Genomic DNA, 27,993 nt, shown 5'->3' with positions numbered 1-27,993 from the left:
TAAAGCCGGCCATGGGCCAAAGGCCAAGTGGATTCTACATGCCACCAGGACCCCAAAATCGCAATGTAGGACCATATTACATATTATTTGTAATGTGTTTTTTTAGTAAACATGTTTACTTTGGATATTTGGCTTGAAACAGTATTTCTTCCAAGAGCAAAATGTTTATTGAAAATAGTAAATGAAATACTGGCCTGTACTGTTTCGTTGTCTTTAGTAAAAGGAAAAGAACATGACTTAATTACATAGTAAAGAATTCAGAACATTAGAAAAAAACAGCCAATGAGTTTCTGTCTCTGGAAGTGTTAATGGCATTTAAGCTGGATTTGTCTGATGAACTGTGGCCTGCAATCTCTGTTTGAGGGATTGGAAGGGACCTGACCTCTGTCCCAGGGGTTCAAGAGGGCAGGTGCCAGTGGTTGACACCACTAAAGTGATGCTTAGACCCTTAGGGGTGAGCAGTCGCACTTAACGAGTCACTTGACTGACTAAGGCTTCAGGTTGAGCTGGATACCTTTAAATATGTAACATTCGGATCATAGACACAGACTCGCTGGAAATGCAACTCAGGGGCTGGGAACCATGAACACGCACTCACAGCACTCCCAACCTTTTCACGCCCCGGGATTGGCTGCCTTCAATCCATTCAATTTTTCCACAAATATCTGTGATGTAACTAGATCATTATTCTTTCAAAACTTTGCTGCATTCAGTGGGTGCCAATTGGTGGTGAAGAAATGAAAAGACTTAATTATGCAAATGTTCATGACTGGATGGTTATATTCTTAAAGGTACCAGCCCTGGAAGGAGGAGCCGGCATTGGCGCTTGTGGTGCGCGGTGCAACAATCTTTGTTGTCCCCCCATTAATTATTTCTTCACGGATTCCCTCCCTATCACCCATCCCATCTCCAGAGCCCTTCTCCTACACACACTTAATTTCATTCACAGCACTTCTCATAACAATGTAGCATGTCAGAAGACTTTACATCACACACACCCTATACAATGAACCATAGTGTGTAAATCAATGTATAGAAATTGTTACATAAGGCAATCAGACGGGGACTACAGGTGTAAATCTCAAATATCATCCGTACAGGAAGGCAGTTTATTTTAGGAGTGACTGGTCCGGAGAATCACAAACTCAGGGTTTAAAAAGTAACCCTGTGTTTGGGGTTAGCTTTATTAACAATAAATTATTTCTTCTTAAGCTAATGCATTTGAGCACTGAAGGACTGGGGAAAAACAGAAGGTTCTAAACCTATGCCTTGCTGTTTGCGTGCAGCTCATAGCGCACGGTGCTGTGTTCGGATTGTAATTTATGAACTGCAAGTAACAAAAGGTGAGAAAACTCCTAAACCTACTCAGCTATCTAGAAAAAATACAGACCTGTGACGTGCAGGGACATTAACCCACTGCTCTGCTTTATAATAAATAAAAACCACACCCAAAAAGACTCTGATCTAACAAGAAGGTAGATTAATCACTAGGGTTATCTTTGTATTTTTATTACCACTAAAAGGTTGCTGGTCACACAGGGAACTCTGTAGCTGGTGCTTTTAATCCTAAAGTATTTCTAAATGTAGCACCCTCGGAGCTCGGCGCCCTGTGCGGTGGCACTAGCCGCAGCGCCCTAAAGCCGGCCCTGAGAGTAACTCTCTCTTCCAAGGCCTCGAAAAATTATGCCAGATGGAAAGTTCTTTCGGAATTAAGATTTTTATACATCCAATATTTAATACCAGGTATTCAATATGTGTTAACAATCTGGGGAGCGCTTAAAATACTTTGGGCCTTGAGCATATCTTAGCACATGCGTTGTAGCACAATGGGATACAGTCTCGAGGCGCTTTCACAGCTGGACGAGCTGCCGTGACTCAGCCGAGCCCCCTGGCCCTTTCCTCGTCGTGGTTTTCTAGACAGAATATGCACGGAGCATATGGGAAGGATAACTTGCTTCTACTTTTGCTGTTTCTAAGCGCTGTAAAATAGCAGGTGGGCGCATGAAAGTATTTGAAAGCAAGGATCGTGTGCAGCGGATCGTCTTTGTCTAAAATAAATGTATGCATCTGCTATGTACAGCGGTCAGAAGCCCTCCGTGACGGTTCCACGCTTTGACAACTTTTTGTTTTGATCTGGCGTCCTAGGTTGAAGTGAATTTTTATATGTATTTCCACATTTCACGCAAATTATACTCATGTCTACATTTTACAAATTGGGAAGAAATTAACATTTACCGCAAAGTTCGCTACGTGTGCTCCTCGGCGGATTTTCAAACATTTTTGTGAAACTCGTGCCACAGACAGACCGTGGAAATGTCTAAAGAGCCCCCAGTGGTCCCAACCACCCCACCCCGCCCACCGCCCTCGATACCACCCCCACCTCTTTGCCCCCTCCTCCGGCCTGAGCAGTCTCCAGCCCAGCAGGAAGCCCACTTCTTTCCAAGTGCTCCCATAACAAAGGCCCTTTGGGGTGCCCCCTAGCCCACACGGGCCCTTCAACCCTCTGAAATGTTCACTCTAGCACGGCTGTGTTTTCATTTTTAAGCCCCGCGTCGCCGTCTTCGTGCGCATATATAGGTATGTGTATTTGTATGTGTGTGTGAGAGACTACGCATGAATGTGTTCGTGTTTCAGTGTCAAAAGCGTTGCTGCCTGTGCAGGTACGTCATGCAGGACTTTAGAAGGGATACAAAAACAAGAATAGTGAAATGGCGCAGCCCACCCCTGCTCGGAGTACGGAGCGGGTCGGGTCTGCGTCCTCACAGGGAGAGCGAGCAGGCTGGTGTGACGAAGGATGCCGGCCTGGAAAAAAAAATGACATCCGCCCACCTCCGCATGACGTGGCGGAAAGCCTAAAATTCTCGGGAACGCCCACGAATCTGCTCCGGCATTGACGGACAGATCTCTGTTCCAATGGCTAGCCTCCATTTATGGAGCTAGCCAATGGAACAGAGGGGCGGGACTACACACACATACTCTAGACAAAAGTTTTCGCCTGCGTGAAACGCTGCTTGCGCAGATTTCGACAGGCGAAACCTAAACAATACTGTCCACCTCTGAAAGATGTTCTGATGTGGGCAGAAGACATGGCAATTAAAAAGAAACAGAAGGGCAAAGTCTTGTTGGACAATCTGAAAGCTCCGCCTGTTTGATGTTATATTTTGCCACCCTTGGAGGAAACAAAATCCTGCCATCCACAGGGTGGACATGTGACACTAAGGTCAAACTAAATCTGTATGGAGGCAGTTACCTTAGGAAAAGGCAACTGGGAAGATCTCTGTCCCTGGAGGCCTGGATGTTTTCTGTTTGATCGCCGACCCAAACGCGAAAGGCTGGAGGTGTCTGTTCCGGGGGCCTGGGCAATTTTGGTACCCCAATCCTCTAGAGTAGTCTCAAAAGGGGCAAAACTGTTGAGCATACTGTCTCGCAGAGGTAGAAAGGCCTAGGGAAGTCACGGAGGCTCAGCTTTCCCTAAAGCGTTGAGTTGTGGAGAGTGAATTGGTTTTCAGTGCTAGTGGAACCCTGAACCTATCTGGCTCCATCGTTCCTGCAGAAGTGGAACAAATCAACATGATGCAGGAGCAATGTAGTTTAAATCTTCAGGATTCAGTCTGGTGCCCAGTGATAGTCTAAAGATGAGTCTGAAGTTATGAGCAGACAGTGAAACTATGTAACTAGAGACTACATGTTTTGGCGCCCACGTAGTCAACAAAGAGCTGATCATCCACCAGGAACAGTTGTGAGTCCTGACGGTGGAGCCTCTCCTCCTCCCTGGAAGGACGGGGAGGCGGAAAGAAGGTGGGCAAAGAGATGGTCTGCCCGATATGGAAGGGCGTGACAACCTTTGGCAAGAAAGGACGGGTCCTTAGAACCACCTTGTCCGGATGAACTGAAAGGAAAGGAGGTTTGGAAGAAAAAGCATGGAGCTCACTCACTCTTCTGACAGAGGTGATAGCTACCAGGAAAGCCGTCTTTAAGGTGAGAAGACGTAAGGGACAGGTATGAAGGGGATCAAAGGGAGCGCACATCAGGTAAGTCAAGACAAGATTTAAGTCCCACTGAGGCATTATGAAAGGCACAGGAGGGAACGTGTGTGTAATGCCTTTGAAGAAACGGTTAACAATCGGGGACCTAAAAAGAGAAGGCTGATCAGGAAGCCTCAGGATGGCGGAGATGGCAGAAAGAGGACCTTTGATAGTGCCCAGAGCTAAGCCCTGCTGGGTTAAAAACAGAAGAAACAGAAGAACCTCAGAAAGAAGGGCAGAAAGGGGATCCACACCTTTTGCTGTGCACCATACCAGAAATGTGTTCCATCGGCAGGCATATACCGTTTTAGTGGAGGGACGCATGGCTGCCAGAATGACATTACAGACTTTGGGAGGAAGGTTGAAAGCTGTCAACTGTCGCCGCTCAATCTCCACGCATGAAGTTGGAGGCTGGACAGGTTAGTGTGAAGGACCGTCCCCTGCTGCTGCGACAGAAGATCCTCCCGAAGAGGCAGTCGGATCGGGGGATCGATGCTCATACTGAGTAGCTCGGGATACCATACTCTTCGAGCCCAGTCCGGAGCCACAAGATTAACTTCGGCCCGGTCGCGCCCGATCTTCAGCACTCTGGGCAGCAGTGGTATAGGCGGAAAGGCGGACAACAGACCTCAGCTCCTCTCATGACGAAAAGCGTCTGAGAGCAAGTGCCATCTTGGAAATTCGAACGCACAGAACTGATGACATTGCGCGTTCTCTTCAGTGGCGAATAGATCTAACCAAGGCTCTCCCCACTGCTGAAAGAGACCTTGCGCCACGTCCGAGTACAGACACCATTCGTGATCCATTAAGCACCGGCGGCTGAGTTTGTCTGCCCTGGCATTCAGAGAACCTGCCAGGTGTTGAACCACCAAGGAAATGCCTTGATGTTCCAGCCATGTCCAGAGGCGCAGAGTTCCTGATATAGGGTCCAGGACCCCACCCCACCCTGTTTGTTGCAATACCACATGGCGGTGGTGTTGTCCGTGAACACCTGCACTACACCTCCCCGGACAGAGGGAAGGGAATGCATTCAGTGCAAGTCGTATCGCCCGAAGCTCCAAAAGGTTAATATGGAGCCGGCACCCCACCAGAGACCAGAGGCCTCTGATCTCCGCCTCTCCCAAGTGGCCTCCCCATCCCAGGAGTGATGTATCTGTCACTACTGTGTGCTCCGGTTGGGGAAGGGAGAGGGATCTGCCATTGACCCAATCGCGATTCGTGAGCCACCACTGCAAGTGACGTGCAGTGCCCTCCGAGATATGGACATGATCGGACAGGTTGCTCTGATGCTGCGCCCACTGGAACTTCAGGTCCCACTGCAGAGCCTGCATATGCCACCTGGCATGTTGCACTAACAGGCTGCAGGAGGCCATCAGGCCCAGGAGCCGGAGGGTCATCCTGACAAACCCGGGTAGGGGCTGAAAGATCGGAATCATAGCCTGAATATTCTGGACTCACTGCTCAGGAGGATAGACCCGAAACTGCGTCGAATCTAGCCCGCTCCGATGAAGGGGAGCTTCTGAGAGGGACTCAGGTGCGACTTCAGCACGTTGATGGAGAACCCCAGCAAATGCAGGAGGTTGGCCGTAGTCAGAAGGTGGGTGACGACTGGTTGTTGAAGGCGGGCTCGCCCCAGGTAGTTGTCGAGGTAGGGGAAGACTGATATCCCTGACTTTGCGCAGATGAGCTGCAACCACCGCCATCACTTTCGTGAACACCCGAGGGGCGCTGGTATAGCCAATGCTACCAGTCAGTCTCCAGGGTTGAGAGCAACCAAGACCTGAGCCAGGGTTAGCATCTTGAACTTCTCCTTCCGGACGAAGCGATTGACGTCCCGGAGGTCAAAGATAGGACGCAGACCCCCTTTGTCCTTCTTGGGGACCAGAAAGTAGTGGGAATAACAACCACTCTCTACTTCTGGCCCAGGAACGCGCTCAATGGCCCCCTTGGCCAGGATGGCCTTGACTTCCTGTCGGAGAAGAACCAAATTATCTCTCGACATGCGGTGGCACCGAGGTGGCATGGCTGGAGGGGAGGACTGAAAGGGAAGGGAGTAATCTTGGCAGATTATCTGCAGCACCCACTTGTCTGATGTAATCTCGCGCCAGCAGGGGATGTGGTGGTGGATCCTGCCACCCACCCGCGTGGGGTGCTCCCCGAAGCTCAGATTAGGAAGGTTTGGAGGAGATAACAGCGGGGGTAGAGGTGGACGGACCCGCACGTTGGTTCCCCGACCTGCCCCTGCGGAAACCGCAACCACAGCTGCGCTGAGGCTGGTTCTGCACAGGCCTGGTGGAGGGACGTGCCTGGGTGCCTCTACCCTGGCCACGAAAGGAATGAAAACCAGGCGTGGCCAGGTTTTTAGCAGAAAGACCCAAGGACTTGGCTGTAGCCCACGAGTCCTTAAACCGTTCCAGTGCACAGTCAGCCTTGTCGCCAAACAGGCGGGTGCCATCAAAAGGCATGTCCATTAGAGAGCTCTGGACATCAGGCGAAAAAACTGTCAAACGCAACCAGTCGTGGCTCCGCAACGCCAGTCATAGAAATCGCCCTGCCCAATGAGTCGGCGGTGTCCAACCCACACGAATGGCGAACTTACCCGCCTCCTTACCCACAGCAATCACCTGAGAAAGGGCAGCCTGCACCTCCTCAGGACACTGAGGCAACACCAGAGCAACGGCATCCCACACCGCATGGGAGTAGCAGCCCAACAAGCAGGCGGTTTTCACCGACCGCAGCCCCAGGCTGGCCAAAGAGAACAGCTTCGCAAACTGGTCCAGTCTTTTAGAGTCCTTATCCGGCGGGGCCGTGGGAAAGGCACTCTGCGACGTCGAGGCCTGAATGACCAGGCTCTCAGGCATAAGGTGAGTGGTCAAGAAAGCGGGGTCGCCGGACGACGGTCGGTGGCGTCTGGCAAGTTTTTATCCACCGGGGCCTCCGTGGCTGATCTCGACCAAGTGCCTAAGAGGACCTCTGTAAGGGTGTCATTAAAGGGAAGCAACGGCTCCGACGAAGTAGACGCCGTCTGGAGCACCTCTGCAAGGAGGTTGGTCTTGAGGGCCACTGTGGGGAAGTCAAGGTTGAGAGCCTCAGCAGCCAGACCGAGCACCATTGTGTAGGAGGCACCCTCCACCATCGTGGGTGGGGAGGGGCGAACCCTGGGTCAGAGGAGACATCCAGGTCCCCAGCATCCTCCAAGTCGCCCACCCAATCTTGCTCGGAGTCAAATTGCCGGGCAAGCGGGTCCTTGGACCCTTCCCAGTCTTCGTCGGCCTCTAGCGTAAAGGGGGCCAGTCGCGGCAGCAGAGCCGGAGAAGGGACGACAGGCGTCAGAAACGGCGCCAAGAACAGTGCCGGCCGGGGTCGGACCAGCCCAATGCGGATCCCAGGTTGGAAGAAAATGGTCCGGGAACCGGGGCAAGGGTGAGATTACCAGCACCCAGTGCGGCGCCGAGGGTGGCACCGGGGCCAGAGCCAGCAAAGCTGCACCTCGTGCCGCCGGAGCCAATGGCGTAGGATCCTGTGGCCCCGGGGCTGGAGCCGCCGGGTCAACAGGATCTGGACACGGTACCGCCGAGACCGAAGGTGCGCCGGCGGGAGCCCGAGGTCTAAAAAGGTGGTCCATGGCAGCAAGGAACTCTTGCATCTGTTCGGGAATCGCCGGACCCGGGTATAGCAGGTAGGTCGCAGGACTCCCAGGCTCCAGAGGAGCCGCAGGGGCCAAGCCCCTGTGCCCCTCGTCCGCCTCCAAGGAGCGAACACGCTTCTTCAACTTCCTTTTATGGCGTTGCTTACCGGAATCCGAAGGCGAAGACTTGGAGTCCGAGGAGCGACGGCTCCGGTCCCACGAGCGGTCCCAGAAACAGCCCCTAGACCCGGAGCAGCGATGTGACGAATGCTGGACCTCCAGCAATTTCCAGCACCGCTCCCGCAAGGCCTTGGCACGACAGTGCCAGGAGTCGTGATCGGTCTCCAGGCAGTAGAGGCAAACATTGCGGGGGTCCGCCACCGACATATTCCGGCAACAGGCCCCACAAGACTTAAAGCCAGGCATCCATACGTGCACCAGGAGAAAAAGTGGGGGGCAAAAGTCTCAAAATAGCAGTCAAAAAGTGACTACGGTACGTGCTCAATCCAGATCTGCACTTACTGGAGCGGAAAAATAAAGAACGGACGTCGGCGCGCATGGGTGCCGCCTAATTACTCTCTGTGAAGTCATCTCAGCGCTGACGATGCGTAGCCGCAGGACGTCAACTACTGACATGCAAGGGTACTGCCAAGCAAGGTTTTCCGGATCAAGTCTGACGCCTGGGGATAGTCTAAGGTAAGGAATCGATCACCAACGTGTCTCTTTCAGATATGCATGTTTAGAAGGTTATGTTGAGAGCGTCAGACAGGCTGAACTTTCAAGCTGTCTTGAGCAAAGAGTGCTCTGGAATCTTTTTTGAGGCCTTGACTACATTGAAGAAAACATTAACACTTCCTTATTATTTTGAAGTTATACATGCTTTCTTTTTGTGCCACATTTGTGTAAATGCTTGGTGGGGCACATTGCATGTAATCTTCCAGGATTTTCCAATTAGCAAAAAATAAAAACCCTACAACATTAGGACTTTTGTAAAAACTACACAAAACCTTAAGACTTGGTTCAACAACAGTGACCCAAAACTGTTGCAGGGCCAATAAAAAAAGAAAAAGGTGGACACTTATCTTCCTCTCTCACCTCCCGTCGCACCACTAAGAATGCCCTGTAGAGTCAGAACACACCTCCAGAAATCTAAAGAGATCCAGGAGGAAGAGTCATTTGTTTGTTCCGGTCTCATTAGCCATACTTTCTTCCAGCCCACCTTCCCTACGCAACTCCTCACCCTCTCTCACCTCTGCCACTTGTTATTCTATCTCTTCCCCTGCAGCACCTTTTTCTGCTTTTTCCTGTCTCTTACCCCCCCCCCAATGTCAATCCGCCCCAAGTCCTTTACAGCATAAGTTTTTCTACCCTCTCATCTCCCTGTTGAACTTTTTTTTGGGACTTCCCCCTCTCACTGCCTCACCCACTTAGCATTGTGAACTAAACAGTGCTGAAAGGAGCTGTTACTTTAGCTCCGCTGCTCTCCTGCCACCTTAAATTATGATGGGAGGAGAGGCTACAGTAAGAGCTCCCTCACACTAAAAAACAAGACCATAGAGAATGCATCGACAATATATTTACTCTCTCCAGCAACAGGCATCTCTCTTCAAAGCTCTTTCCTTTGCACCGCCAGTACTGGTAGCCTGGCGAGGCATGCGAGCCGCAATAATGTTGCGCTTATTACAAAATACTAATATTTTGTTTTTATGGGTGGCAATCTTCTATCGCATAAGCAAAAATTGGCAAAACAAACTGAGTTGTCCGATGGTTTTGTTTTAATGTCCAAACAGTAGCGCTTGGCCAAGGTGTGCCTGTTTCAACGCGTAAATGCACAGCAAATTTCCAGTAGAGGCACTCTTGCATACAGTGCCACTGTACCCAACAACATTATTGTGTAGGGCACCATCCTTCACCTTAGTCACAGACTGGACATTAACCAGTAGAGTATGCATCCATGGTGTCATGAATGTTTTGCTTATGAACTGGCCATTGGCAATCAGACTTTGATACTATGAGGGGATTGTTGTTTATCTGCTCGACGAGGGACAGCTGATGGGATTTTCTTTTTGTGGGCAAGAGGCCCCTATCTCCGGTTCAGAAGGGAAAGTTGATAAAGCAACATAACAGTTGGATTCGCTTGTGCATAGACAGCACTGGAATCTTTAACACATTGAGGACATTCAGGTCTATTTCTTTGTTGAAGCAGGAAGGGCAATTTCTAAGAAAACTCCAAATCTGAAAATTCTACATTCTTTCTTTTTTGGCACTATCTTCATTAAAGTGTTTGGTTGGTTACTCCACATAGAATCATTTCCTGAATAGGGGGCATTCCATTTAGAGAGGGAAAGCTTTCTTTCCAGACAAACAGATAGTCTCCACTTTATCTTGAACAGTATTAAAAGGCAACCGTTAACATCACAACAAAGCTTTTTGGATGGGATAGAGGCAGTAAAGACATGGAATAACATTTATTTAAGATTTATATTTTCTCTTTGTCTGCCATAATAACAATGTCTCAGCTGGGCCAGAAAAGGTGTAAAGGACCCCAGAACAATTCAACATTAAGAGGTAAAACTGGACATGGCTGAGTCAAGAGAAGATAAAGAACTGTTGCAATTCGGCCACAGTCCGGAGATAGAAGGTAAAAGAGGCGAGTTCTTTAGAGGTAATGCCACGCAAAACATCAAGTGGAAATCTGGATTATGTTGTCCTCTAGGAGTAGAGAGATCAGCACATCCTCATTAGTTGAATCTTTGCTGGTTTCTAATGAGGTGGATGTGCATCTAAACAAATACTGCTCAGTCTGTGGCTATTTGAAAACTGCGTTTTGCTATTTTAAATGTACCAGGGATTTCCAGAATGAATATACAATAGGAATCTCAGAAAAATCCAATGCTAAAACGCAATAATATTATAAACCATGTTTTATCTCTGTTCAACCGCCAATGACAAACATACAGCAATTCACAATCTGGCATGCACAGAAACTCTACACATTAGTCTTCCACACACTAGCTGCACTTGCACACAAGCAATCTTACTGCACCAACCAGACAAAACTCTAAAAAGTAAGACATCTCAACCTTTATTACAATTGCAAAAGGGAAACATCACAAAAATGTCACACAAGAAACACAGCAACTACACAAGGACACACCACTTTACTCCAACTGCACAAAGTTGTCAGCTCACAAAATGTGAGAGATCAGCAACAGAAACCTTATAACATGTCATGAACAATAAACAGGAAATGGAGACCAACCCTCCGTGGCAATTTTATCCAGATCCGAGCTCAGAGCTCCTTCTGGGAGTGGAGACTGCTGTTTCTCGCCATCACCGGGAAGAGCAACACCTGGGACTTTGACCTCAGACGCATTCTTTGCTGCTGGGAAGGTAAAAAACTCTTGAGATCGACACATGCTTGACAACTCTATAAAGGAACAAGAACGGAGCAGAAACTCCATACCAATACAAGGTCTGGGAAGCTGCATTAGGAACACTATCAGAATAAAATCTTAGGAAGATGTTTTCAGTGAAAGCACACTATCATAACGACCAACTCCATGATCAAAGAAGGGGAAGAAAAAGGTACTGGTATTTCATAAACCAAATCATTCTACTTCACATTATTGTATCCAAATATATTAGTAATGGGCTGCAAAACACCTAACTTTATGGCAATTGAAAGTAGACGATCTTGTTACCCTGTAACTTCAAGGGAAAAATACCCACTTGAGTAACATTCTGCTGCCACAAAATTGCTACAGAAATGGTGGGAAATCAAGCACCCTAACCAATGGAAGTCAGTGAGCATACTATTGCTACTCAACGAGAACCAGACAAATTAATCAGCACTAAATAGGAATTATAAGCATACAAACTCTTAATTATCAACTAAAGGACACACGCAATCAACCAAATATCAATAGGAAGGAATAGTTACTTACCCGTCATCCTAGTACTCCTTCAGGGCAATATCCATTGCAATTACTATCACTGAAAACCCTTGCAACTGGGGGATCCCGGTGGACACAAATATACGTATTTGCACTCTTTCAAAAAAGAATTTGCTAATAAATTGATAATAAAATATAATTTTGTAAGCGCCTTAACAAGGCTACATTGGTTAATTTTTACATGTTTTCATGTTTATATAAAAAAAGCCAATTATAACCCATAATACTCACTATAGTTCTAAAAGTGACAACAAAAAATATTTATAGAAGGGGAGAACAATGTTGCTAATTAGGCTGAAGACTGAAGAGACTGGTAAACTGACAATGCTCCTTTAGGGAGGCACATGCCACCAGTATCCCATTATGTCCTCTCAGTGGCAATTGCACCAGTTCTTCTCTACGGAGTCTTAGGATCCTCCTAAAGAAGTCAGGGCAGGAGGGTGGATTGTTTACAATTTCGATATAGAGTGTTCTGAAGAGGAACTAGGATTACAGACAAGTAACATGCATTTCTCCTTCTAGGGATTGCCATTGAATCAAACGCACTGAGCAGAGTAGCATACCCATCCCTTGAAAACTTAGGGACGAGAAAAGAAAGAAAAGTCTTAGATTATGTATCCACACAGATTTCTAAGGAAGCCTTGAGCTTTAGTGTTAGCTCTGGAGTTTAATTTGGGACAGAGTTTTGTGAAAGTATGCACTGTAGCTGCTTTGCCTCTTGCTGAGTGAGTCTTGGGTCTATATGACAAAGACATGTTGGCTTTCTGACAACAGAGTAAAATAGAGGGTATAATCCATCTGAAAAAGATGGTTTTAAGTGAATAAACCTGCACAAGGAGGACCAGAAATCATTAATAACCATTATGACTCACTTAAGTCTCATGCTTTGTCTAAATAAAACTCCTGGACTATTTTCTAATGAATGCATTGACCTTTCTATTGAAGTGTTGGGATTTGGAAGGAGTAAAAAAACGTGGGCGTGATATTTGGTTAAGTAGCATGCAAGTCTGATGCAACCTCACTACCACTTTATTCTTATGAAATATTTTTTTAAGGCTCATGGGAGCATAGGGTCTAGATCTTACTTACTCTACAAGCGGATATCTGTGCAACCAGAAAAGCAGTTTTTCATACCATATGCTAAATTGAAGATTTATACTGGCTCAAAATGAGTGAGGACACCCGGAGTTTCGAGAGGACCAAATTAAGATCTCAGAGAGAAGACGGTCTCCTTATTGTGAGAAAACACTAACTGCCTCTACAACGTCCTTAGGTACTGATATTCTGAAGAGAAGATTTTGGTGAAGGATATTTTTGATAGGCCATTACAGCACAAAGATTTACCCTCGGGGGACAGTTTAACTTCGACAAATAGAGCAGGTAAGGCTTCTTCTTGGTAGTGTGTTGGGTTAGGGTTTCTCTGAATGCACCAAATCAGATTCTCACATTTAAATGAGTAACGATTTGGTGGAGGGATGTTTTGCTTCTCTAAGAAATATCCATGCTATCTTGTGGAAAGCTCAATGATGATACTGGATAAGTTCTTGAGCGAAGCTCAGTGACAGAATGTCCCATGAATTTGTGAAAAAGATAGTCTGCACAGCTGTCTAGTAATCGTTCCGAGAGCTGAATATTACGTATGTACCACTAGTGTGTTGGTCATTCCGTTATGAAGAGGATCACCTTGGTTTTGCAATAAGTCCATTGGACGATAATTGCCAATATAAGGGAAACTGGAAAGAACATGTAAAGACTTTCCCCTGACTAGTCTATCAAAATGGCATTCTTCTTCTTGGTTGGTAGAACAGAGACGAAGTTGAGGCATTTTTTGGACTTTGCGGTTTGTGGCAAACTCATTTTGCAGAACCAGATTTTGGAAAATCTACTTGCCCACTCACTCTAGCAAGTCTGCTTTTATCAGGGCAAGTTATTTTTAGGGCCTACCAGCCCCTTCTGGCGAGAGAGATCGAGCTAGCAAAGAACAGGTTAAATCAAAAAGTGAATGAGCAATAAAGATGCATTCTAACTCTTGTTTTAGCTTATCATATTTGCTTTGCTTCAAAAACAGAGGTCAAATGTCAGATCACATCTTCTTACACAATGCTGTTCCTTATTGTGGAGATTGGTGTTTACTTTTCCTTCTCCGACTGCAAAGATACAGGAATTTCAAAAGGGAAATGTATAACAATCCTGCAGGGGTACAGGAAGTGTGAAATGCAAGGCTGTAGAATATCAGTTTTTTCTAACAACATTTAAATAGATTTTTAAATTAAATCAGCAGTTAGGAACATTTTTTGAAATTCTGAAGTGTAAAGGAAACAATCTTTTTAATAGAATCAAAGCAAATCAGAACACTTTACTTGGTGATTGGCAAATGATGAATATTTGTTTAAAACAGATTTCCACACATTATCTATATGCTAAAAAGTTTCATCAGTAAAACTTGTCAGAGGGAAATGCTTCAGCAATTTCAGTTGGCAATGTGCTGTCTGTAAATGACCGTGCTCTACCACATCATGCCTTAGTGATATATTCATTAAAAGTGAGTTTAATAAGAACAGAGAAACATTCCTTCCCCCGCCCGGATGACAATGTAGGTATTGAACGAAGAGGCAAGTCAGGGGTCATGTGTACCATATATGTGAGCTAGATTCTGATTGTACAAGGAGCAAATGTTTAGTGTATTAAATCAAACAAAATATTTCTTGTACAACAGACATGCCAAACTCACATATTGAAGGTACTATCATATGGGATTAAAAAGAAAAATGAAGAAAAAGTTGGCTCAGTGAAAAAAAAAAATGCCTAGCATCACACAATTTGAGACCAGTTTATGGGTCATGAAATTTACATGTGGGTTGAGTAGATTATTCAAGTTATTAGAACTGCAGGTCTGGTAACATTTTAATGATTTTACAAGGTCTAAGAAGACAGCCAAGACTTTGCCGTTTATGAACAATTCCGGATTCTCTTGACAAATTCTGATGAGAGCATAGGCCTGTGTATTTTGCTCACCTGGGAGATTAACAACAGTGTATCACATTTCTGGCTAGCAGAGACGTCCAAATTGTTTGGGCCTTCAGAGACATAATTCTTGATGTTGTGCTGTGAGGAAGTGCCCTCTTTCTGCATGGAATGCCCCCACTTTTGGATGAATTGCTTATGTTTTTTGACTGAGTGTGCCACGGGCTCCTGCTAATCAGGTACTCAGGAGGGCCTATGTTCCTTCCCAAAATTGCATTGAAGCCTACACCCAAATGGCATCTCTAGCCACATGTCAGCCCCTGGTTAACAGTACCACAAGTACCCAGGGCACTGTGACCAGAGAAGGACTAAGGGCTGCAGCACTTATTGTGCCACCCTTAGATTTCCTGAACCCTGAAAACACACACAAACACACTGCCTTTGCAGGCTGCATGTCTGGGGCAGAACAAAGTGAAGAGTCGACATTGCACACGTCCCTGTGTGCCATGCCCACAAACCACTGCCTTGGCATTGATCAGTCACCCCTCTAGCTGGGTACCCTATGCCATCATCACATCTACGACCTTCTCACCGATGCAAAACCAGACATACTATTCATAACCGAATCATGGTTGGGAGAAGATATGGCTCCAGTCCTGCATGAAGCCATTCCTCTAGGCTATCAAATAATCACCCAAAATTGTATAGCCAAAAAAGGAGGTGGCCTAGCTGTTGTATTCAGGCAAACAATACATATCACTAAAATTGACAACATCTCCATAAAGAATTGTGAGGCTCTACTGACAAGATGCAATCATACACAGTCTTCCTCCTGTAACTTCCTGCTCCTTTAGAGACCTCCACCTAGCAAGGCAACATTCCCAGACGCACTTCTAGACACAGTTTCAAACCTGATAACAATACACTCCAACCTATAAGTTCTGGGTGACCTTAACATTTGGTTTGATAAACCCAATATGACCCATCCAAAAACTATAATCACCGGCCTAGACGCATTGAACCTGCATCAGATTGTCCACAATCCGACACACACCGCTGGACATATCCTAGATGTCATTTTTGCTAAAACTGAACTAGTTACCTTTCAAACTATAACTCCAGTCACTTGGTCAGACCACCACTTGCTTGCCTTCCAACATAAAACAACGCTAAGCGACTCACCTAAAACTACCTTACATCCATCGACCTATCGGCCGTGGAACAAACTCAATTTGGAACACTTGGAAACACAAGTAACATCCAGTAGATATCTGGAAAGCATAAATTCTGTTCAAAATCTATATGAGTGGCTACAGGAAGCTTTTGACATCCTGATACCACTCAAAACCACACAACAGAACAAAAGAAAAAAAGTGCCTTGGAGAAACATAGAAATAAAGACATAAAACAACAAATTAGAAAGCTGTAACGTACTTGGCTCAAAACAAACGCCAAATAAGACAAACTTAACCTGCAGAAAATTAACAGATTATACAAGTCTGCTATCAAAAAAGCTAAGAAAAGGTACTATTCAGACAGAATTCAAAACGCTAAATGTGCAAATAAAGAATTCTCTAAAATACTCAATGAATTTCGCGAACCAAATTGCCTACAAGGAACTCATCCTGTTACTCAAGATTTCACAGACAAACTGGCAAATCATTACACGGACAAAGCAGACACATTGGAATCGTACTTAAAACAGAAACAAAGCACCAGCACTAACCCTTGTACAAAACAACAATCCAAGAATACTCTAATCAGCCTCTCCGTTCCTTCCAAAACATCTCACACGATGAATTTATGGACCTGGTGAAAGCAAGCTGGCCTGCTGGCAGCCCTTCTGACCCCAGTCCGCCACAAACTTTCAAGACTTTTAACAACCTCTGCTGCCACTCCAGTAAGAATCATCATCAACGATTCCTTAACTACTGGAATATTTCCAGAAGAACTCAAAAAGTCATACATACGCCCTTTACTGAAGAAAACAAACTTGGACTCGCTGAACTCTGACAACTACAGATCCATTACAAAAGTACCGCTCCTGGGCAAACTGATAGAAAGAGCAGCGTTCGCCCAGATGTCACAATTCATTGAAGAGAATGACATACTTTCAGACTTCCAAAAAGGATTCCGTCCAGGAAGAGGCACAGAATCTGCCCTCCTTGCCATCTGGGATGACCTAAAGAATACAGTTGACCGCAAAGGGCTTGCTGCGCTACTCCTCTTGGACCTTTCAGCTGCCTTTGACACGGTTGACCATGACACTCTGAAACAAAGACTCTATGAAGCCAGCATAGAGGGAACTGCTTTACACTGGGTAGCGTCCTACCTTCGAAACAAAACTAATGTCATCCATACCCCACCTTTCTCGTCCAAACCATACTCCACAAAAGCAGGGGTCCCTCAAGGTTCTATCATCTCGCCCATGCTTTTCAACATCTACATGAAGTCATTACCAGTACTGATCAATAAATTTCACCTCACGTGCTATAACTATGCAGATGACACGCAAATACTCTTTCAACTGGAATGCCCCAAAGACATTGAAAATCGCAAATTTTTAGCGGTCTCAGAGCCGTGGATCAGTGGATGACCTGGAGCCATCTCAAATTGAATGCTTCAAAAAACTGAAATACTCACGTGTGGCGATTGGAAACATTGCAGTCCGCTTGCAGCATGGGATCACTGCCTAAAGTATCGGAGGAAGTAAGAAACCTCGGAATGACCATGGATTCTAAGCTGTCAATGAATGCCCAAGTGGATAAACTAGCAAGATCAAGCTTTGCTTCTATAAAAACGCTGCAACAAATTTTCCCTCATTTGGGATTTCCACACAAGGTCCAAACTACCATCTCCCTTGTTCAGTCCAAACTCGATTACGCCAATAGCCTCTACCACAGATCACCTTTAACGACCATGAAAAGACTACAACGGATTCAGAACTCATCTGCCAGACTAATCTTGCCTATCAAACCGCAAGAACACATCTCCCCTGCCTTGAAAGCCCTGCATTTGTTACCGGTTGCCAGAAGATCCACGTTCAAGCTGCTTTGGATCACCCACAAGCAATACATGGAATGGGACCGCTCTTCATCAGGAAAAAAATCACCAAACACATTCAACAAAGGAACCTCCACTCTAAAGGAGCATCTCGCCTCAAAATCCCACCATACAAGAAAAAAACCATGGGTGGCACATCCTTCTCTGTTCAAGCAGCCAAACTATGGAACTCTTTACCCCCCAACATAAGGTCCACCGACAACCACCTTATCTTCAGAAAACTACTCAAGATTTGTCTCTTCCCCACATAAGCACCATATGCAAACAGAAATTAACAGCATATCCCTCTGTATACATTTTTTTTCACTATAGATATGTACCTATCTTTGTGTATTACTTTGTATAAACATGTAAACTAATTATGTTGTGGAGAGAAAAAATAATAAATAAAAATCATCTTTGGTCTACATGTACATACTTCCATTGTGCATCTATGTACCTTCCATGTACTTGGATCTGTGTGTCTATTACTTTTCTCATGAAAAAGCATATCCAATGCACTACCCTATTTCTCATCCTGTGCCTCTATCAATATCTTTAATCTACATATACTTACCTCCTTTTATGTATCTATATACTTTCAGTGTAATTATGGATCTATATATTTATCACTTTCTTCTAATTTAGCATTTCCAATGCACTACCCTATTTTTGAGCCTATACTTCGCTCAATATATCTTCTAGCCCAACCTTCTGACTCATCTCAAACTTCTTCTACTACTCCTTCCAATGCACTACCCTATCTCTCATCCTATACATCTATCAATATATCCTCTACATCAACTCTCTTGTTTATCTCAAACCACTACTATGAATGCCAAAATAACCCTTTCTAGACTCTCTCATACTCTACCCCTCCTTGCATCATCTGACACTCCTTTTACTGTACCAATCCCCTAAAACAAACCTTTCTAAACTCTTTCCTCTGAGTCCTCCCCTCCAAAACTCCTTTTACTGATCCAAAAGCCTCCTCCTATTGCTAAGACCTAAAAAAAATATTTAAAAAAATCTTTCACTCTTTTATCCCTCCACTATCCTTTTCAATCGAAATTAACAGACTAACATGTTCACTTCTCAAATTCCATATTAAACTATACTAATATACTACCCAAATAACTGAATAACATATCCACTACTCAAATTACTTCACATTTTTTTACTATACTAATTTTCAGAAATCCTTTATGGGTTCCGGAGTGGTGTGCTACTCACCAGAAATGCGATTCAACAACCATCAGGGGTAACAAGTGCTATATGAATGTAAATCTTTCTTCCCCTTTTATCCCTCCGCTATCCTTCTCACTCAAAGTAACTGACTAATATCTACCACTGAAATGACTTCATATTTCACCATATTAATTCACCATTCAACAAGCGCTATATAAATACAAACCTTTGTCCTCCTCTATCCTTCTGCTATCATTCCAAATCCAACCCAACACTAATCCTCTATGGGTCCCGGGGTAGTGTGCTACTCGACGAAAAAGCGCTTAGACGCCTCGTCAGGGGTAGTAAGCGCTATATAAATGCAATTACAATACAATACAATAATGGCTACACTAAAAACTGTGAAGTTGGATATCAAACTTCTCAGCACATTAAACCAACACTGATGCCAGTGTGGGATTTAATGTAAAGAACAAGTTACTTACCTTCGGTAACGTTATCTCCGTAAGAAACATTAGTTAGTAATAGATTCCTTACCTTAGAATTACCCCCAGGTGTCAGACTGGACCCGGAACGATTTTGTCAGCAGTACCCCTGCGAGTCGGAAGGTGGCGTCGTCCGGCTCTGCGTCTGTCGTTGGCATCGTTGTCGCCGATATGACGTCGCTGCAGCTACTTAAATGCCGCCCTCGCGCGGAGACGTCCGTTCTGAACGCGCCTTTCCGCGCCAGGAACGCAGAGCCATGCAAGATACGGACCAATGGTGCATTGAAACTAGGGGCCTGAAAGGGATGATTTTAACCCTAGAAATCAGTTTGCAGAACAGGAAGGATGGGTGGGGCGGTAAGGAATCTATCACTAACTAATGTTTCTTACAGATATATAGTTAACGAAGGTAAGTAACTTGTGCATCTGAAGGAAACACCTTAGTGATAGATTCCTTACCTTAGTATAGATACCCCAGCAATACCAACCCCGGCGGTGGGTCTGCACACCAAGATCACACCAGGAAGTACCCCGGAGAACATAACAGCCAAAGAAGCCGTCTCTCCGGACTTGGCAGTCCAAGCAATAGTGCTTAGTAAAAGTGTGCAGCGAGGCCCACGTAGCTGCCTGACATGTCTTGTAAGGGGACACCACGTCCCAATGCCGTAGTGGCAGCAGTCACCCTAGTAGAATGGGTGCGCAGCCCAACAGGAGGCTTCTTTCTTGCCAGAGAATAACAGGCTTTAATACACAAGACAACCCATCTGGAGAGAGTCAGCTTGTGTACGGCCCGACATCTTGGCGCCAACGTAGCCAACAAAGAGCTGGTTATCCACCCGGAACTGTTGTGTGCGTACAGGTAAAATTAGAGCGCACGTTTTGGGTCCAGACGGTGGAGCCTCTCTTCCTCTCTGGAAGTAGGCGGAAATAAGGTGGGCAAAGTAATTGTCGGCCCGATGTGAAAGGCAGTGACAACCTTTGGCAGAAAGGATAGACATTTCCTGAGCACAACCTTGGCCTACCAGAGGTGATGACAACCAGGAAAGCTGTCTTCAGAGATAATAGACGAAGAGGACAGCTGTGAAGAGGCTCAAAGGGAGCGCACATTAAATAGAAGTCCCACTGAGGCATTACGAAGGGAATAGGAGGGAAAAGATGAGTAATGCCTTTTTTGGAATTTACTAACAGCGGACCTGAAAAGAGAGGGCTGATTACGGTGCCTGAGAAAGGCCGAAATAGCAGAAGGTAGTCCTTGATAGTGCCCAGAGCAGAGCCCTGCTGGGCCAAAGAAAGGAGGAACTGTAGGACTTCTGAAAGTAGAGAGGCGATCCACAGCCTTTGCTGTGCGCCATGCCACAAATTTGTTCCACCTGCAGGCGTATACTAATTAGTGGAGGGATGCCTGGCTGCCAGAATGACATCACAGACTTCAGGAGGCAAGTCGAAAGGAATCAATTGCTGCCACTCAATCTCCATGCAAAGAGGTGGAGACTGGACAGGTTTGGGTGGAGGACCGTCTCCTGCTGCTGCGACAGAAGATCCTCCCAAAGATGGAGTCGGATCGGGGGATCGATGGTCATACTGAGTAGCTCGGGATACCAAACTCTGCGAGCCCAGTCCGGAGCCAGAGGAATGACTTGGGCCCGGTCACTACAGATTTTCAGCACTCCGGGTAGAAGTGTTATAGGCGGAAAGGCGTACAACAAACCTCAACTCCACTTGCGATGAAAAGAGTTGCCTAGCGAGTGCCGCCTTTGAAATTCCAATGAGCAGAACTGCTGACATTGTGCGTTCTCTTCGGTGGCGAATAGATCTAACCACGGCTCTCCCGACTATTGAAAGAGACCTTGTGCCACGTCCGAATGAAGACGCCATTCGTGATCCATCATGCATCTGCGGCTGAGTTTGTCCGCCCTGGCATTCAGTGAACCTGCCAGTTGTTGAACCACCAGGGAAATGCCCTGATGTTCCCCATGTCCAGAGGCGCAGAGCCTCTTGACATAGGGTCCACGACCTCACCCCACACTGTTTGGTGCAGTACCACATGGCGGTGGTGTTGTCTGGACACCTGCACTACTCTTCCCTTGACAGAGGGAAGGAATGCCTTCAGTGCAAGTCAGATCGCCCGAAGCTCCAGAAGGTTGATATGGAGCTTGGACTCTGCCGGAGACTACAGGCCTCTGATCTCCACCTCTCCCATGTGGGCCCCCCCACACCCCCCTCCCCATCCCAGGAAGGACGCACCCATCACCACTGTGTACTCCAGGTGGGGAAGGGAGAAATATCTGCCACTGACCCAATGCCAGTTCTTGAGCCTCCACTGCAGCTGTTGTGCAGTGCCCTCTGAGATTTGGACGCAATCGGGCAGGTTCCCCTAATGCTGTGCCCACTGGAACTTCAGGTTCCACTGCAGAGCCCGCATATGCCATCTGGCATGTGTGACCAGCAGGATGCAGGAGGCCATGAGGCCCTGCAGCCTCAGGGTCATCCTGACAGAAACCCAGAATAAAGGCTGAAAGTTCGGAATCAGCCTGAATATCCTGGACTCGCCGTTCTGGAGGATAGGTCAGAAAGTGCGTCACATCCAGAATCACTTCGGTGAAGAGGAGCTTCTGAGAGGGAATCAGATGCGACTTTGGCACACTGATGGAGAACCCCAGCAAGTGCAGAAGGTCGGCTGTAGTCTGGAGGTGGGCGATGACTATCCGGGCGAGCCCGCCTTCAACAATCAGTCGTCGAGACAGAGGAAGACTGGAACCCCATATCTGCTCAGATGAGCAGGGACCACTGCCACCACTTTCGTGAACACCCGAGGGGCGCTGGTAAGGCTAAGGGGGAGCACAGTAAACTGAAAGTGCTCGTGACCTAAGATAGGTAACGCCGGTGGGCAAGCAGGACAGAAATGTGGAAATATGCGTCCTGCAAGTCCAACGCTACCATCCAGTCTCCAGGGTCGAGGGCAGATAAGACCTGAGCCAGAGTTAACATCTTGAACTTCTCTTTCCGGGCACCAGAAAGTAGTGGGAGTAGCAACCATGTCCTACTTCAGGTGCAGGAACGCCCCTTTGCCAAGAGGGCTGTGACTTCCGGTTGAAGTGCCAAATGATCCCCCGACATGCGGTGGTACTGGGGTGGCGTGCCACGGCTGGAGGGTGGGTAGTCTCGAAGGGGAGGGAGTAGCCCCTTCGTACTATTTGTAAATCCCACCTGTCCGAATTGATGGTGCGCCAGTGGGGGAGGTGATACCGAATCCTGCTGCCCACTGGCGTTTGATGGGCCCGAAAGACCAGACTGGGAAGGTTTGAAGGCAGTGGCGGCCGGGGTGGAGGTAGACTGACCCGCACGCTGGCCCCCTGACGCGCCTCGGTGGGTTTCACGTCCGCGCTGAAATTGCTGCTGCACAGGCCTGTGGCTCTGAAGCGAACGTGTCGGGTGCCCCCACCGTGGCCACAATAGGAGCAAAAAGCAGAAGGCAAAGGGCACGTGGAGGAAAGGCCTAAGGGCTTGGCTGTAGCCCGCGAGTCCTTAAAGGGCTCCAACCCACTGTCTACTTTGTTGCCAAAAAAGGCGAACGCCATCAAAGGGCATGTCCATCGGGGTGTTCTGGACATCCCCAGAGAAAACAGTAGTCCTCAGCCAGGCATGGCGACGGAGCATCCCTGTCGTGGAAATCGCCCTGCTCAGCGAGTCGGCAGTGTCAAAGCCACAACAAATCGTGAACTTCGCTGCGTCTCTCCCTTCAGCAATAGCTTGAGAATGCACTGTCCGGGCCTCCTCCAGACACCGAGGCAGCACTTGTGCCACTGTATCCCACACAGAGTGGGAATAATGGCTAAAGAGGCATGCAGTGTTCACAGACCGCAGCCCTGAACTGGCGGAAGATCATTTTTTCTTACCGAACTGTTCCAGTTTCTTGGATTCCCTGTCGGGGGGGTGCCGAAAGGAACGTGGTTGGGGACGCAGAGGCTTGGGTAACCAAGCATTCAGGGGTGCGGTGTTGGGAAAGGAAAATGGGGTCACCGAGAGCTGGGTGATGTTTGTGGAGGAAGTAATAAATGAAATCCTTTGCTCCAACATACAAATTAGTTTAATGTTGGTTATGATGGTTGGAGGAGAACCCGGTTTCACCCTTATCGATGAAAAGGCAGGCCTTATTGTTTTACCTGATTCTTCTCGCCAGGAGAGAAATATGTAAGAAATGGACAGACGCTGTACCGCCACTAGGGATGGAATGGCTCCAGGTGGTAAAATTAATTTGCAAAATGGACATAGGACTACAAAACAGTGCACACTCAGAGTTATGAGATGATTTAAATTGGAATGGTAACATCAGAACTTGAAACGTTTGAGTCCTATGATTACATCTGCGTGGAACTAGCAACCAGGAAACTGGAAGGGCTGGTACGCAGGACTATTAAGATATTGCAAACAGCCTGGGGCTAACTAGACTTTGCAAACTATGGTGGTAGGAGGACCACAACAAAAAAAAGAGAAGCTGGATGAGAAAGCAGGATCTGTCCTTTGTTCATCGTCAACAACGTGAGAGATGGAGGAAGGCGATAAGGACTGGAATGAGATAGCAGGAGAAGCTCTGTGAACCAGTGCTAACGAGGCCAACGTGGGGAATGAGGATAAGTTGGCACGGCTCCCTCTTCATTCTCATCAACTCTCTGGAGATTAGAGGATATGGGGGAAAAGCGTACGCAAAGATCCCTGAACATCTTAGCGAAAACGCATTCCCCCATGACCATGGCTGAGGATTTCTGCTGGCATACAACCGGCATTTCAGCTTCTCCTGAGATGCTAATAGATCCAGGTTTGGTGTTCACCACTTTCGAAATATGCGGTTGAGAATCATTTGGTTTAGTTCCCATTCATGGTTCGGTACAGTTAACCTGCTCAATGTGTCTGCTAGGTTGTTCTGTATTCCTGGGAGATGCTCTACCTTGATGGTTATTTGGTGCTGTAATGCCCACTCCCATATCTTCTGAGCTTCCCAAGAAAGAATTGGGGATCTTTTCCCTCCCGGCTCGTTGAGGTAATGCATGCAGGTAGTGCTGTCCGTGCGTATGAGGACGCTTTTATCCTTGGTAGGAATGATTGAAGGGCTAGAGAAATTGCCGGTAGCTCCAGAAAATTGATATGCATTGGGGGGGGGGGGGGGGGAGAGAGGGGGGGGGGGAGAGGGGGGAGAGAGGGGGGGGGGGGAGAGAGGGGAGAGAGGGGAGAGAGGGGAGAGAGAGGAGAGAGAGGAGAGAGAGAGAGAGAGAGAGAGAGAGAGAGAGAGAGAGAGAGAGAGAGAGAGAGAGAGAGAGAGAGAGAGAGAGAGAGAGAGACTCCATTTGCAACTGATTTGCAGGTCTTGAGGAGGAGAAAGAAATGACTGACCCAGAGAGAGATTGAGAGGTGATTGCCACCAAAGAAGTGCTTCCTTCATGATCATAGTTATCCAAACTACGACGTCGTACAATCCTGATATCTGAAGCCACTGAGCATCCAATTCTTCTTGAAGTGGCCTCATGCTCAGTCGAGCATGAGGAACCATGAGAATGGCGGAAGACAACATACTGAGCAAGGATTTGAGAAGAACAGAAGCGCACTTTTTTCTGTGAAGGTCGTGAGCCAGAGAAAGTGCTGTTCATTCTTTCCATTGAGAACTATACCTTGCTTTGTAGAGTATCTATCCGTGCTCCTGGGAACGTTATCCTCTGAAAAGGAACTAGAATGGACCTTTGGATATTGACTGCCAGATGTTTTTTTGGTTTTTAAAACCGAATAAAGTATTTTGAAATTCAAATTGACTGCCAGACCCAGAGAACGGAACAGTAGTTGACAGAAAGATGTCTTCCGAAGCCTGACGGAGAGAAGAAGCTTTTACTAACCAATCGTCGAGGTATGGGAAGACATGTAAGCCTTTCAGTCTCAGGAAGGCTGCCACGGGTGCAGGGCACTTGGTAAAAACCCGTGGAGCTGAGTGAAGGCCAAATGGAAGGGCCATGAACTGATACTGCGCGCCTGCCACTGTGAACCGTAGAAATTTGCAATGTTTGAGGTGGATCGGGGCATGGAAGTATACATCTTCCAGATCCAGGCTCGTTAAAAAATCCAGAGGATTCAAAAGTTGTATAATCTCTTGAAGGATGACCATGCAAAAGGATTTATTCAACAGGTAATTGTTGCGTTTCGTGAGGTCTAAAATGGGTCGCTAATCTCCAGTTTTCTTTTTTATGAGAAAGAAATTAGAGTAAAATCCTTTCCCTTTCTGAAAACGTGGTACAAGCTTTATTGCTCCTTTTTGCAGCATTATCAAAGCCTCCTTTAATAAATGGAGAGGATGAGTTGTCGATTTTTTGGGAGGGTGATGAGGAGGCGTTGTGGTAAATTCTAGGGTATGGCCATAGCTTATTATATCCAGGACCCACTTGTCAGATGTTAAACTCCCCTATTGGTCCAAGAAAAAGGAGAGAGGGACTTTCTTTTTGGAAGACAAAGGAGCGGTATATGGTGAAGCATTGTCACTGCTTACGGCCTGTGTCTCTAGAGTGAACCTGGGCTGTCTGGAATGAGCAGCCTGTGGTGGTGCTCAATATTGTTGTTGATGCTGATAAGTTGGCCTGTAAGAGGTGTATGATTGAGGTTGGTATCTTTGATAACCTCCTCAAAAGGAATAATTTCCTCTGCCCCGCGCTCCACGCTCCTGCATTGTAGCGCTTCTAGGGCTCTCGCAGTGTCCGTCCCTGTTTAGGTCTCGCTGAGCCATTGCGTTAGCAATGCTTGCGAGATATAAAGTAAGGGCTTTGAAAAGTCCTCCTAAAATGCGGATCGGGTACAGTGCATGGGAGTACAACCACGCGCATTGTGCATAGCTTCAATTTGCCACCAGACACTTCGTGCGTGCGCGCCGCGCTCCCTCTCGGCTGCCAGGCGCATTCAGCTCACCAGGCTGCACACCCCCTCACCCCCCTTATGCTCGCTCGCCAACGTCCCTCCCACCCTTCCTTTGATCTCTGCTTTTCTTGGAACTTTCAGCGAGAGTTCTCACAGGCTCCTCTCCGCCCCCTTCCTTTAATGTCCCTCCCCCTCCCCCAGCAAAGAGCGTGCATCGCTTGTTGTTTTCTCCCTGCCTGCTTCTACACAGCCCCTGTTATTGCCTTTCATTCGCTCAGGTGGTCACCTCTTACCGCTTTTCTCAAATACATGTTCTTTTCGGTGAGTGTCCAGCGATCAGATTCTATAATACTCTGTTTGAACCCGGACCCCTGCTCAGTCCACGGTGTGCTTAAATGCTTGAAGTTTTCCCCGGTTTCTAAATTTCTGTGCTGCTACTTATATAAATAACTTTCCTGTGCTGGACTTCACTCATTTCTTGTTTTTTTGCATGTTATTTAAGCCACTCCCTTTATTACATTACCAAAGCTGCTGGCGTTATCCTTTCAATCCACATTTTGCTGCTGTACTGTCCCTCACATTTGAGCAAATTAAGGCGTAATGTGGGGCTGTAAGGGCAGGACGATGGTAGGTGGTATTGCAAGTTATTTCACCCTTCACCCCCTCTCAACCCATTGTAACCTCCTTCAGCGCTGTGCACTCCTTTACACATTCGCACGTAGCGGACTATCACTGCGTGCTCTCTTCAGAGAGGGCAGGTATTGGATGGGCGTGTCTCCTGTTAAGGGGCGACATTCATTCCAGTTACCTTACACAAGGTCGCATTCATTTTTATTGTCCAGGGAATATAAGCTTAGTCGTCCAGAACTATAGGATGTCGAGCGACTCCGTGACTCGAACCAGATTCCCAGTTCCAAAGTCAGCAGGTCTGGCCATTCTTCGCATCCTGGGGTAAGGGGAGAGGGGCAGGCAATGCCACATGGAGGCTCAGCTCGTCATGGGCTCGAGGTGCCAAAAGGACCTCGGGCTGAGCCAGGCATCCCCCCCTCCAGTATTTAGGGAGCTTAGTCGAGCCTGCCAGGACATCTCTACAGGCCTCTGCTCTGCTGATGTGGACGGCATTAAACGAAGAGTGTACTGTAAGGTGATGCCATGAGTCCTCGCTTCCTTCCTGATGGCTCTGCGCACAAGGCTTCTCTTCTCCTCCTCTGTATATCTATCTCCCGTAGCGCCTCGCTCTGCACACAGCTGCTTTCTCCTAGCGCTGCATGCTTCTAGCTCATTAAAGCTTGACGATGAGTTCAAGCGCAGTGGAAGAAGACCTTTTACAATAGTTGACTAGTTATCTTTCATTTGTTTATTGGTGCATTTGGATGTTAAACAGGTACTACTAATAAGGTGAAATCTTTGCCCAGATGGTGTTACCGTGAGAAACAAAAAACAAAATAGTTAAGTAATCTAACAAAATGTGTTGCATTATGCCACATAATTTGCCTTTTCTTGCCATATAATTTAGCGGCATACTTTGGTCCATCACTGTGACATAATCCCAGTGGTCCTAGATAAAATGTTCTAGTTAGACCACTATTTCTATGTCGGGAGCGTTTAAAAGTTCAGAAATAGACATGTTGTGAGAAGGTGCCATCTTTCTTGAATTGGTATGCCCCACTTTTTTTCTGAACTGCTGATGTGCTTTGACTGAGTGTGCCCTGGGTTCCTGCCAACCAGGTACCCAGGGCCTGTGTTCCTTCCCTAAAACGGTGTTAAAACTAAAACCCAATTGGCATTTCTGGCCACCTGTCAGCCCAAAATAAATG

At 46.8% G+C, this 27,993-nt stretch overlaps 1 protein-coding gene across 9 annotated transcripts in view; it reads right to left on the bottom strand.

Annotated features, from left to right (window-relative positions):
* Window positions 1-27,993, bottom strand: part of KMT2D (lysine methyltransferase 2D) — a 1,543,965-nt gene that overhangs the window by 829,905 nt on the left and 686,067 nt on the right. For 5 of the 9 annotated variants that reach the window (XM_078685770.1, XM_078685786.1, XM_078685782.1 and 2 more), the window contains one exon: window positions 10,916-11,038. The exons of 2 other annotated variants lie outside the window; for them this stretch is intronic. In XM_078685770.1, the coding sequence (XP_078541896.1) occupies window positions 10,916-11,038 (123 nt within the window). The remainder of the gene's footprint in view (window positions 1-10,915; window positions 11,039-27,993) is intronic. 2 more of the 9 variants (XM_078685780.1, XM_078685799.1) reach the window with 1 other exon arrangement.

Source organism: Lissotriton helveticus, chromosome 1_1 (assembly GCF_964261635.1).
Source record: "Lissotriton helveticus chromosome 1_1, aLisHel1.1, whole genome shotgun sequence".
Classification (NCBI taxonomy): Eukaryota; Metazoa; Chordata; class Amphibia; order Caudata; family Salamandridae; genus Lissotriton; species Lissotriton helveticus.
The sequence above is the reverse complement of the archived record's forward strand: the minus strand, read 5'-3'. Positions and strand labels throughout refer to the sequence as shown.